The sequence below is a fragment of the Leptonychotes weddellii genome, chromosome 14 (genome assembly GCF_054177405.1).
Source record: "Leptonychotes weddellii isolate Sample4059 chromosome 14, ASM5417740v2, whole genome shotgun sequence".
Lineage (NCBI taxonomy): Eukaryota > Metazoa > Chordata > Mammalia > Carnivora > Phocidae > Leptonychotes > Leptonychotes weddellii.
The window spans coordinates 69,011,732-69,024,692 of record NC_138382.1 but is presented as its reverse complement, the minus strand read 5'-3'; the positions used below and the strand labels follow the sequence as shown (position 1 = coordinate 69,024,692).

At 50.5% G+C, this 12,961-nt stretch overlaps 1 protein-coding gene across 5 annotated transcripts in view; it reads left to right on the top strand.

Annotated features, from left to right (window-relative positions):
* Nucleotides 1-12,961, top strand: part of TTLL11 (tubulin tyrosine ligase like 11) — a 213,588-nt gene that overhangs the window by 77,658 nt on the left and 122,969 nt on the right. For 4 of the 5 annotated variants that reach the window (XM_081803512.1, XM_081803513.1, XM_081803514.1 and 1 more), the window contains one exon: nt 11,063-11,638. In XM_081803512.1, the coding sequence (XP_081659638.1) occupies nt 11,063-11,638 (576 nt within the window). Of the gene's footprint in view, nt 1-6,495; nt 6,625-11,062; nt 11,639-12,961 lie in introns of those variants that run through there. The other variant, XM_081803516.1, reaches the window with a different exon arrangement.

Sequence of the window (12,961 nt, the reverse complement as noted above, 5' to 3'; positions counted from 1 at the left end):
AGGAGTACCTGACCCTCTAAGTCCCATTTCCTCACCGCTGATGGAGGGGGCTGTAACAGTGTTACGCTGAACCATACAAAATTGCCAATACCCATATGGCTGGTTTTGACCTATAAAAATGGCGATTTCATCTGGCTCACCCTTGAACGTCTCCCTCATCGGGTTGCTCATAAGGAGTGAAAATAACCTGTGGGAAAACTGAGGCTGTTGCAGCAAAAGAGGTGGAGAGCGCTGAGAGCAGTAGAGGACAGTCAGATGTGTTGGGAGGTAGAAATGTCAGAACTTGGTGACCCCATAGGGCGGGTGATGTGCAAGAAGGTGGGAGCCAGGGTGACTCCCAGATTTCTGGCTCGGGGACAGGGGTGGATGGTGGCACTCTTTACTGGTACAGGGAACACAGGAGTAGATTTGAGGAAAGAGACAATGGATTTAGTTTTGGCCAAGTCGAATATTTGATGCCTATGGAGATGTCTAATATGGGTCTGGAGCCCAAGAGAGAGGTGTGTGCCAGAGATAAGAGAATGGGGAGCCAGCTGCATTCAGGGTACTTTCACTGAAGTCCTGGGAATGATTGAAGTCACCCAGGATTCGCACCAGAGGCTTGAAGCCTGTCATCCCGAATAAAAGAGTAACATCGAACAAAGGAAGACGGGCCGGGCGGGGTTCCAACCAGCGTTTGCTGCGTCCCACTCCATGCAGGTTCCAGGCTGGATGGGGGACAGAGGAGGGCAGGGGAGCTGTTTTCCCGGCCTTCAACGAGTTGGCAGTTGAGTTAATTCAGCCCCTTTTTTGTAGTCCTGGGAGTATGGGGAAAAGCTCAAGTTACAAAGTAGAACAATGAAAATGCCCTCACTCATCCTGTAGGGTTAGATCTTATGTATGCATACAACACGTGTAGCCCAATGCCTGGCATTCATCCACACTGCAAATGGTGTTGCTGTTATAGCCAGAAGAGCAGGGGAGGGAGGACTCCTGGTTTGAATGTTGCAAAATACAACACCGATATTCTCGTTGTTGTTGTTGTTGTTGTTTTAAGTTCAATATGTGAAGTATGGTAAGAATGCAAGAGATATAAGGACCGTGGTGTTGGGAAGAAGGAAAAGCTAGGGCTGGTGATCTGAAGTGCTTTTGATTATAATGTGGTCATAGACATTTGGAGGTGAGCTAAAGACTATTTAGCCAGTTCATTAGCAGGAACCCCTCAGTATTGAAAAATGAGTTTAGCTGGAAGGGGAGCTTAGTAACCAGGTGTTGTGTTCCAAGTGGGATCAGCTGTGATGTCTTCTGGGGTCCCAGGAGGAGACTGTGGGGAAGGGAGGTAGGAGAGCGAGGCCTGTGGGGCCAGGGAATCCCACGAGGCTGTGGGCTGGACTCGGCTGGGGTGAATGTGAGGCCGCTGTGGGAGGGGAGCGGGGAGCAGCTGAGGGTCAGGAGACAGGCCCAGTCCCTGGGGACTGTGCACAGGACAGCGGAGTTGGTGTTCAGATTCCAGCCAAGTAGGTCAGGGAGGAGCCACAGTAGGGAACCTGGAGGACGATCAGGAGACCGGGACAGAATAATAAAAAATAAAGTAAATGAAACCAAAAGTAGTACTATAAAAAATAATCCTGTGTTAAATAGAAATGCGATAAATAGAAATTTAATTCTCACAGCAGCCACAGGAACGAGGCGATGTTCTTCCTGTCTTCTAGGTGGGGATACTGAATACACACAGGTTAAGCAGCTTGGCCGAGGCTCAGCTTGGAAGTGGCCAAGCTGAGGTTTGAACCCGGGTCTGTTTGACTCCAAAGCTCATGCCCTCTGCTCTGCTGCTCCCCACAGACACTCAGATACACGGAGTTGTAGCCCGGGGCCCCCCTGTGCTCAGGCCCAGCAAGCCTGGTCAGAGCCTGGTCAGGGAACTTGGGAGAGACGGGGGGAGGGCGGGGAGGCCAGGCTCTGTTGAGTGGCCTGGCTGGTGAGCTAGCAGTCCTCACGTCCTCTCTCCCGGTGTTGAGGGGGAGACCTGAGAGGAAAATGGACAGTCTCACAACATGACCGGTGCTTTCCTATGAAGCAAGTTTTATAGTCCCAGGTGTGTTCTAGAGTGACTTTTTGATTGCTCACTAATGATGGATAGATTATGGCCCACATAAAGTTGCTGCTCACTAAGAGTGGGATCCATTAAATTGCATTGACAAGAGGGGACTGGGGGGGAGTTCCGTGGAGAGGCTCCTCTCAGGCTTCATGACCATCAGCACCCGCTTCCTGGAGCGTGTGTGGTGCTGTGTCCACCTCCCACGTGCTTTGAGAACCCCTTCAGCTGGGCGGCCGCGGGCTCCATTCTCTCTGGGCCTCCCCTTCCTCTGTCTCCCTGGAATGGAGGCTTGAAGACTGAATACGGCGATCGCTCTGAAAATATCCAAATGTATGATAAGACCAAACAAATGTTATGTTATTATTCAGAACGAGGAGAGAGAACTTATTTCCAGGTTCTCTTCTGAAAGACCTCTTCCGATGACTGAATCAATTATAGTGGAAGGAACTTTGGGTTAGAAATCTGGGGATTTTGCGCTTTGGGTCTGGTTCTGCGACTAGTTGTGTGGCCTTGAGCAAGTCTGCAGTTTCTCTGTTTACAAAGTGTGTGTGTGTGAGAGAGAGAGAGAGAGAGAGAGAGAGAGAGAGAGAAAGGGAATTCTTTCCTGGGCCTGGCCGGGCTCTGTGGCTGAATGGAATCACGCTTCTCATACCGCAAGATGAGTCCTGCCCCGTGTGGCTATAACTTTGTCCTCCTCCATCTATCTCCTTCCTTACTGTGCCTGTTAAACAAAAGTCCCTGCATGTTGACTGCTTTGAGTTTTCCCAAAGAATGTAGTTGTCATGGAAAGATCACAGACTTTTTGAATCTGATCAACTTGGGTTCAAGTCACTTTACTGCTCACTAGCTATGTGACTTTGGCCCTGGGACTCCACCTCTCTGAGCCTCTGCTTCCCTGCAGGATTGTTGTGAGGATTCAGTAGATCATGACTGCAAAGCTCATAGCACAGAATGTGTGTTTCACAAATGGTAGTTCCGAGGTAACTTTTCTTATTAAAATAATTTTGTTTCTACAGGAGAAGTCGATTTATCTGGCAGTCTGTCAGCTACATATCTGTTAGGTAATGTTCCTGCAGTTCATAAATGCCATAGTAATCAAGCTTCTTAATGGTATTTTGTAAAATATTTATTGAGCATCCACCTCACTACATACTGGGAATAGTGACTAAAATAAGGCATGGTCTTTATCCTCAACAAACACGTGGTCAAGTGAGAGAGACAGAACAATAAATAATAATAGCCCACCATATGTTTGCTCTGGCACTTTACATTCTTTACCTGATGCAATCCTCACAACAACCCTATGGCAGAGGCAGTGCCATTATTCCCATTTTGCAGATGAGCAAACTGAGGCCCAGAGAGGTATGGAAATTGTTGAGGGTTACCTAGCTAGTAAGTGGCAGCGGTGCTGGGCTTTGTAAGCCCCGCAGGCTGTTGGCTGTCATGTCCACGTTCTTAGCTTTCATAATGAGCAGTACTTACGTCACTACAATGCAAGATGGCTATCAACTTAAAGACACATGAGTAGTTAGTTATACCGTGCTAGAGATGTGCTGTGGCAAGGTGTAGAAAGCCGTGGCCGCTCTGCCCGGAGGGTTGTAAGCCAGGAGAGGATTCTCAGAGGGCACCTCTGAGCTGGGCCTGGGAGGCCGAGTGGTAGCTCTGCGGGCAAAGAGGGGGCAGGGGTGCGTGGGGGCGGGTGGGAAGCACTGTCAAGGGGTAGCGGCGAGAAAGCGGGGCGGAGGGGAGGCAGGGGGAGGAGCTGAGGCTGTGGCTCTCGCAGAGGCTAGGGCCAGCCTGCCAAAGAAGGAGGGCCTCTGAAGCCATGCCAGGGATTTGCACATGAGCGGCCAGCCACCCCTCCTTGGGACTAATTCCTGGTATTTCTTCTAAACTGCTCAAGTAAACCCAGGATACTCATCAGTGACAAAACGAATGGGGGTTTTTGTATTTAGCTTTTTTGGCTTTACCACTAAAGTTTTCACGACTGGAACTCTTCAAAAGCGAGGGAGTGGCGAGCCGTGTGCCCAGGCGGTGGCAGGTGCTGCTCCGGCCACGGGGCCCACGGTCCCCCCGCCAACCACCGGCCTGAGAGGCTTATTCGGATCCCCTTCCTCCAGTTTAAGATTCCACGTCTGAGTTTAAAATCAGAGTCTTGAGTCTCACCCCTGCCACACAGCAGTTCTTACTTTTGCTAATACTTCAAAAGTCACTGCGAAGGTCAAAATGAGCCCTTTGTATGAGATACTGGACAGCGCGGTCTGGTTCCGATGAATGGGAAAGGGCTTGAGGAATGAGGTGATGAAGTCTTATGTTGGCTTCGTGGCTCAGTGAATATTCGGTCAACGGAGTGAGCTCCCCATCTCCCCCTTCCCACCCCAGCCCCGCTCCCCTTCCTGCACCCCCTAAGTCTGTAAGCTGTGCCCCACGTTGCTGCAGTCCCTGGGTGCCCCCGAACCCACCTCAGCCTTACTTCCCCAGCCCAGCCCAGACCTTCAAGACTTTGACAGCCCCGAATCTTCCTAGGTCTGGTCTCTTTTCTTCCAAACCATCCTCCCCATGAGTGCGAACGGTATGGTGGCCTGCTACCCCCTGGTTGAAAATTGACCAGTTGCCTGCGGGCCAAGTACAAATCGAAGGCATTTTGTGCTCTCCTCCGCTCTTCCAGCCTCTCGTCCCCAGGCGGGCTCTTCTCTCTGCCTCTACTGTCCCTGTGGAACCAGGCCTATCGTGGAAGCTATGGCCATCGTGTGGGGGCCGATGGCCCCAGATGTCTCTCCCGAGCTCCAGCTGCACATTTCCAGGGGCCGCAGAGCCTCTCCAGTTGTGTGCCCTTTAGCCTCCTCTGTCTAGCCCACCCCCTCCCCCATCTCCCCCTGGCCTCCCCGAGATCTCTCTCCCTCCTCTGTCCTTCCCTGTGAATATAACCACCCTCACCTAGATATCTGGAAGCTGTCCTAGTGCCCCCCTCTCCCTCACCTCGTCACCCAGTTCTGTTGATTTTACCTCCCAAACATTCTCAAACCTGCCTCCTTCCCCCTCACCCCACCCCCAGCCTCAGTTTAAGCTCGTCCTCTCTGCCCCCAGCCTCTCCCCCCACCCTGGGCCATTTTCTGTGCAGCAGACAGAGGGATATTTCTAAGTACACGTCTAATTAAGCTGTTTCCTTCTAAGATTTTATTTATTTATTTGAGAGAGAGAGCACAAGAGGGGGGAGCGGGAGAGGGAGAAGCAGACTCCCTGCTGAGCAGGAAGCCCGATGCGGGACTCAATCCCGGGACTCCAGGATCATGACCTGAGCCGAAGGCAGTTGCTTAACCAACTGAGCCACCCAGGCGCCCTTAAGCTGTTTCCTTCTAAAGCCCTGCAGTGACTCCCTGTCGCTTCAGGACATTGTCCAATCTCCCTAAAATGATATTCAGGGCCCTTCCCTGTCAGGCCCCACCTCATACCCAGCCATGATCTTCTTCCATCCCCTGCCTCACGTCCATCCCTCATTCACTATCCCCAGGGGCTCTGGAATCTGACTGTGCTTAAATCCTAGCTCCCCATCCCAGTGGCTGTGTGACCTCTGGCAAGTTAATTAGCATCTCTGGGCCCCCGTTTCCTTAGCTGTAAAGTAGGGGTAGGGTTGTGGAGGATTAAATGAGATGATACATGTATGAGTGCCTAGGGGGGTGTGTGCGCGAAGCTGCTTGTTATCTGGCCCTGGCAGATCTCACTGGTGAGATTTCCAGTGCACTCGCCACTTCCCCACTCTCTGTTCTCCAGCCATTGGAGCTGTTTGCACTTGCCCCGATATATCCCGCTCTCTCCCGCTTTTATAAAAACTCCGCTGCGGCAGCACCATACGTGCCCTGTTCTTCCGCTTGGTGGCACCTGTCTCCCTCCCACTCTGCCCCTTTCCCGTCTGGCCCTGGGTGGCCTAACTGCGGACTGCCTCCTCCTCAGCTGACTCAGAGATCACCCGGAGCGCCCGGGGCAGGGATTTGCCCTGGGCGCGAGGCTCAGTCCACGGAGGCTGGAAGGGGCTGGTCCCTGCATGCACGCGCTTTGTGACATCGGCTTGTCTTCCAGAGGCTTTGTTTTACCCGTGCCTGCAACACCAAGGGTCTCCGTTGCTGAGATTGGATGCCAGTCCACCTGAGTGACAGAGGACCACTCTAACTGGCTTTGACCTCCCAGGGATTGCAGACACCGTGTTTCCTCCGAAACTGTCCTCTTAGCTGCCCCTCATTGCTAATCATGTTTTGTGGCTTAGTATTCCAAGTTGCTGAATTTCTCTCTCAAAATATTTTAGCTCGCTTCCCCCAGCTGCCCAGCCGACTTCCTCAAGTGCATCATAAATCTCCAGTCCAGATCTCCCGCTCTTGTAGACCCTCCCGACGCACTCATCTCAGCAGCCCAGCGTGAGCTCTCCGCTGATTAATGTCACTTGCGTGTTTGTAACACAGCCTTCAACTCTGGTGATGTCAAGATAAATCACTGTTCAGACCCTGTTAGTTGGCAGAAGCCGGGGACCTTAGCATACCCTCTTTATTTTATAGGTGAGTACAACAAAGCCCAGGAGAGGATAGGGGACTTTCCCAAGGTCACACAGTCAGAAATTACCTGACTAAACTGGGGCTAGAATCCACATTCTCTGTTTTCTTTTGTTTTTTTTTTTTTTACTTCAGTTTTCTTTCTAACTCACCGAAAGCTATTTAGTTTCTTCATTCTATTGAACATTTTGAAAAACTTAAAAAAATTGTGGTAAAATACGCATAACATAAAACTTGCAGTCGTCACCATTTTTAAGGGTATGGTTGAGGGGATCAAATGCATTCACATTGCTGTGTAATCACTGCCACCATCTTTTTCCATCTCCCCAGGCTGACGCTCTGTGCCCCTCACACGCCAACTCTCTATTTCTCCCTCTTTCAGTCTCTGGTAACCCCTCTACTTTCTGTCTCTGTGAATTCTGACTCCTCTAGGTACTTCCTGTAAGTGCGACCATTCAGTTTTTTCCTTTTGTGTGACAGTTTCTTTCGCTTAGCATAATGTCCTCCAGGTTCACCCACTGTGGCAGGTGTCCTTCCTTTGTACGGCTGAATAGTCTCCTGTTGTCTGTGGATAGCACATTTTGTTTATCCACTCTTCTGGTGATGGACACTCAGGCTGCTCCCACCTTTTGGCTATTGTGAGGCATGCTGCTCCGAACGTGGATGTACAAGTATCTATTCGCCGAGAAGTATTCCTTACATACATTTAGAGACACTTGCTGCTGACCATGGCTACTCATCTTTTTTTTTTTTTTCCTAACGGAAAGCTGGGAAAATACAAAAAAGCACAGTGAAGAATAGAAAAGTCACAGATGTTTTTGTGGTATATATTTGCAGGATTTCATATTCATGCTGCCCATAATTTTAGGTTTTATACATACTAAGAGAGAATTTTAACAGATAGTCCCATCTGTGTAGTAGGGAGAACACTTGAAATCTATTTAAGGAACAGAGAGCATGAACACTGAATGTGACCTTGGCCAACCCTGGCCTTGTCAGGAGAGGAGTTCATTCAAAGTATGATCTTACTTTACCTTAACAGTCTACAGAGGGAGCTCTTCGTAGCGGTGCTTCTTTAAGACCATCATGGTAGAGCGGATTACTGCTAAGAGTTGGAATTTGGAATGGGGCGTCTTTCCCAGTCACATTTCTTAAATATCCACTAGGGGGCAGTAAAAGACACATAAATTTTTCAAAAGGCCAGATGCGTGCCGATCGATCAGGCCACCACATCCTCTTTGCATATCTTTCAGCCATCCGTGCATAGTTACAAGATAATGGATTTCACGTCCAACAGCAGCTTTGGGTAAAACTGGAGATACCAGCAGCTACAGCCTACGTGCAGGTCTTCCTCCTATTCAGGCTAACATTAGTGCATAAAACTTCATTTGATACGTTGGTCCCTGATTGTATTTTTATTCAATTCACATTAGTTCAGTGATTCTCAAGCGGAGTGAACATCAGAATCACCCCGCATGCTTTTTCCAAAGTACGCATGCCCGGGTCTCCTCCCAGATCTATTAAATCAGAATTTCTGGGGCTGGGGCCTAGTTAGATAGACTATATTTTTATCCTAGCCCATGTGTTCTTGCTAAGAACTAGTGCATTAGTCCTTAACTTTAATAACTGGGGGGAAAGGGTCACTCGAGTAAAACCTCAGAGGAGAGGTGAATGTGAATTCTGGAAAATCTCTTTCCCTTTTAAAAATAGAAGCCACTGAAGGATCTGGTGGCCAAGGGAACCCAAAGCTCTGAGGCTTTCCCATAGATTGTACCTATATTATAACAAGCCAGGAGCCCGGGCAGAAGCTTCTGGAACTGGGGAGGCCCTGGCAAACTCAGCATCTGTGGTTACAGCTCCGAGAAGGCCATGCTCAGGGGCCAGACTCCTTCGTGTGCACCCAGAACTCAGACACGAACATTGCCTGCCATCCTGAGAAAATCTTCCCTATAGTATTCAGGAAAAAGAGGCCTTTAGTTTTATCTTAGGAGAGGTAGATGGGCACAGAGAACCTGCAGTAAGGTCAGATGTCCTTAGTTCTCATCCGAACCATCCCGCCAGCCAGCCCGGGGACCCAAGGCAAGTCACGTCACCTTTCGGAGCCTCATCTTCTCAGTTTGAATTATGGGAGGACTGGGCGGCGTTGATCTCCGAGGATCCTCCTGGTTCTAAAATTTCAATGATCCCATTAGTATTAATAATCATGATTTGTATGGTCCTACCTTGGCAAAGAGCAGAAGAAATATTCAGTAATGCAATGAATGACAGAGACTATTGACCATGTAGTTTAATTTATTTAAGGCATATACACTGAATTCAAAGGAGAAAATATTGCTCCCCATAATATATTGAACTGTTAGTATCTTCAGCATAGTAAAAGCTTTCCAGAGGGAAAAATTACCCATCAGTGCAAACTTCACATTTTTCAATTCTTGATCCATAACTGCCATTTCTCCAGCATGCTTATATTTACTGTGAAGGGCCAAACATAGGAATGCTTTGGATGCATATTAAATAACTACATAAACGTCAAGGTCACAGTTGCACGAAAGGCTCAGGGGAGGGCCCTGGGAGGCTTGCATTGATCTCTTGTGAACTTCCATTCCTGAATCCTGCTGACAAGGGGAAACAATTGATGTGGACCATTATTAAGGTTTTAAGTGTTTCTCCATTGTTAAAGATCTTTTACAAGCCCGGAGTAACCGATAGTGCCCAAGGAATTGGCAAAACCTTCACTTAGAAATATAGGCTGGCCAGAGAGATAAGTAAAACCCAGAGTGCAGATGTCATGGGCTGAGCTGCTGCAGCAAAGGTGGAGGGCCGGGGCGAGTCCGGGGCGGGGGGGGGGGGGGCGCGGCACGCCACCTCCTTGCCCCCCCCACCACCCGGGCATGGCTCTGAGTTATAGAGCCCAGAACGGAAGGCCTGCTTGCGAGTCTTGCACGGCCCGGCAGAAGCTGCAGAGAGACTGGCTCCCTCTTTCCCATCTGCCTCCAGGCTTCCTCCAGCTCCCCTGCTCCCTCCAAGTCCAAGTCTGTGCACTCTCCGTGGCCGCACAGAGGACCTGATGAGTGTCCAGGGGAATTGGGTGTGCATGAATCATACAGCAGACCTGCAGATCCAGACTGAGTGTCTGGACTGGTCAAGTGCCCCAGATAATTATGTGAATGTGCTGCTGACCTGGAGCTGGAAAGACAGCAGATATTATGGATGGCAGAATCTAGTTTCAAAAAGATCTCAACAGACCGAAGGAGGATGGGCCCGGTCTGCTAGAGGAACCGAACGGGAGATACAAATGATAACATGAACGTTTCCCCGCACTAGCTCCGCGTTTGGTCTTACACTCGGCCCTTGGCACATTTCAGTTTATCTCCTCCTTACAGTGATCCAGTGAGGGTAGGGTTGTAGATCCCCATTTTTATTTTTTTAAAGATTTATTTATTTATTTGAGAGGTAGAGTGAGTACAAGCGGGGGTAAGAGCAGAGGGAGAGGGAGAAGCAGACAGTCCTGCTGAGCAGCGAGCCCGATGCGGGGCTCGATCCCAGGAGCCGCGTAACCAACTGAGCCCGCCGGGCGCCCCGGCCCAGCCCCATTCATGAGTGCCTGCGATGCGCCAGATAGTCCACACGGCACCGTCCACCTACTCTGACCCTCACAGAGAATATGATTCTCTTTCACAACACAAGGAGCAGAGATGGTCAGAGCGTGGGCACTGCAGTCCCACTGCCTGAGCCCCATCCTGGCCCTGCTGCTCCTGTGTGACCTGGGTAAGTCACTTAAGTTCTCGGTGACGTCCTCATCTGCACAACAGGAGTAAGATTGTTCTGAGGATTAAGTGAGATCAGGAATGCAAAGGCCCAAGCACGCAGAGCCTGACCCGTGAAAGGCAGCCGTGAAGCCCAGCCATTCCTATTTCTTAAGGATGAAGTAACTTGTCAGCTAGCTGAGAGGCAGAACTGGGATTGGAATCTCCATCAAGGATTGGGCGCCCCACTCCGTGGCGAGTCTGCTTGTCCCTCTCCCCCTGCCCCCGCCCCTCCCCTCTGCTCATGCTCTCTCTCTCTCTTTGTCAAATAAATAAATAAAATCTTCTTTAAAAATGGTGTTAGGCCATTATCCTCCTCCTTCTCTTCCTCCTCCTCCTCCTCACCATTATCATATCATCATAAGTTAAATGACTTGCCCGGTGTTAGATCTCCGACAAACACCCGGGATTTGGACCTAGCTCCTGGAACCGAAGATCCGCCACATTCCCAGTCCCCTTCCTGGAGGACAAGACTAAGGACAGTTCTTAGGTCACGACAGTTCTTAGTCCTGTGAAGACTCCCACAGGCAGGGCTCACTTTGTCACTCCTTCACCAAACATTGGCTGAGGTCCTGCTCTGTCTTGGGGGTGCAGAGAGGAAAAGAATGTAAGGCTAACCATTCTTTTTTCCCCACCAGGTTCGAATGGTGAAAGATGGCGACCCCTCCTGGAAGCCCACTTTTATTGTGAAGCCTGACAGTGGTTGTCAGGGCGATGGCATCTACCTCATTAAAGACCCCAGTGACATCCGCCTGGCAGGGACCCTTCAGAGCCGACCAGCGGTGGTCCAGGAGTACATCTGCAAACCTCTTCTGATTGACAAGCTCAAGTTTGACATTCGTCTGTATGTCTTACTCAAGTCCTTAGACCCCTTAGAGATTTATATAGCCAAAGATGGACTCTCTAGATTTTGTACAGAGCCATATCAGGAGCCCAACCCCAAAAATCTGCACCACATCTTTATGCACTTAACCAACTATTCCCTGAACATCCACAGTGGTAACTTTGTCCATTCGGACAGCGCTAGCACGGGCAGCAAAAGGACTTTCTCTAGCATCCTTTGTAGGTTGTCTTCCAAAGGTGTTGACATCAAGAAGGTCTGGTCTGATATCATCTCCCTGGTGATTAAGACTGTCATTGCCCTGACTCCAGAGCTCAAAGTTTTCTACCAGTCGGACATCCCCGCGGGGAGGCCGGGGCCCACGTGCTTCCAGGTAACCATTGCCAGTCCCAGCCTGAGTTCCCAAAACCTCACAGGGCCTGTGGAAGGCTCCCTGGCTTCCTGTGGGTTGAAAGGTGGGGGTGGGGTGGCCAGAGGTGGGCAGAGGGGGTTGCGGGTGTGGCCTTGGGGGTTAAACCTGGGTCCAACTTTACGTTTGCTAGCTGTGTGAATAGAGGCAAGTTGCTTCCCTTTTCTCACCTGTAAAATGAGACGACGAGTACCTCCCTGAAAGGATTCTTGTAAGAATTAAATGAAATAACACAAGCACAGTGCTTGCCATTTATTTATTCATCCTTCCTTCCAGCATTTTGTACCACCTGCTTCGTAGGGCCCAGGCACTGTCCCAGGTACTGCGTAGACAGTCGGTCAGGTCTCCTCTGGCCGAGGCATGGAGTTTACTAACATGGGAGACAAATCGTTTAGAAAGCACCTCGTATAAAGTGTCACAAGGGCTAGAGTAGAGGAAGAAATGGACTGGGCACTGTGACATTGTGGGACTGTCTGACATTTTCTGGCTGGGAGTGAGGGTGGTCTGGGAAGGAGTGGCAATTGGACGAAGTCGGAGATTCTGGATAGGGCTGGGGAGACAGTGTTCTGGGGGACATGTTCGCAGCCCTAGGGGGAAGGGGGGGGGAGTCATGCAGTTCGAGGAATTGAAAGAGGTTCGGTGTGGTTGGAGGGTGGGGTTTGAGGCAGAGCTTGGAGGGATATGAGGGAAGAGGAGCCGGGAGAGGTAGGTTGCGGCCAGATCATGGAAGGCTGAGGGCTGTGGGGGCCCCCAGAGGATGTGCACAGGGGAATGGTGGGCTCAGGTTTGCACGTTACAAAGAACAAACCAGCTGCAGGGTAGAGAGTGGATTGGGCAAGGCTGGGAGCAGGGAGGTGACTAGTGAACCGATGGCTTTCATACAAGCAAGAGCTGATGTTCACTTGGATTGGGAAGATCTCGGTGCGGGTGGAGAGAATAGATCTGAGAGCCATTTAGGAGGTGCACGGGCTGGGCTGGTGACTGCTGGGGTTGAAGGGCTTGGTGAGGCAGTGCCTCGTGGCTTAGGCACTTGGATGGATGAATAGAAGCCACAGGAAGGGGACCAGGCTTGTGTGGGGAAGGTCAGGAGTTGGACTTGAACACGCCCTTGAAGAGCCTATGTGACCTCCAAGTGGAGAGTTTGAGTGGACAATTGGACATTTGGGCCTGGAGTTCAGGAGCGAGATGCTGGGGCCCGGCTGAGAACTCACCAGCGTTCAGACAATGACGGAAGCCGTGTGAGGCTGCAGGGGAGGCGGGGCCTCAGAAGACTCCTGTGGGCACCAT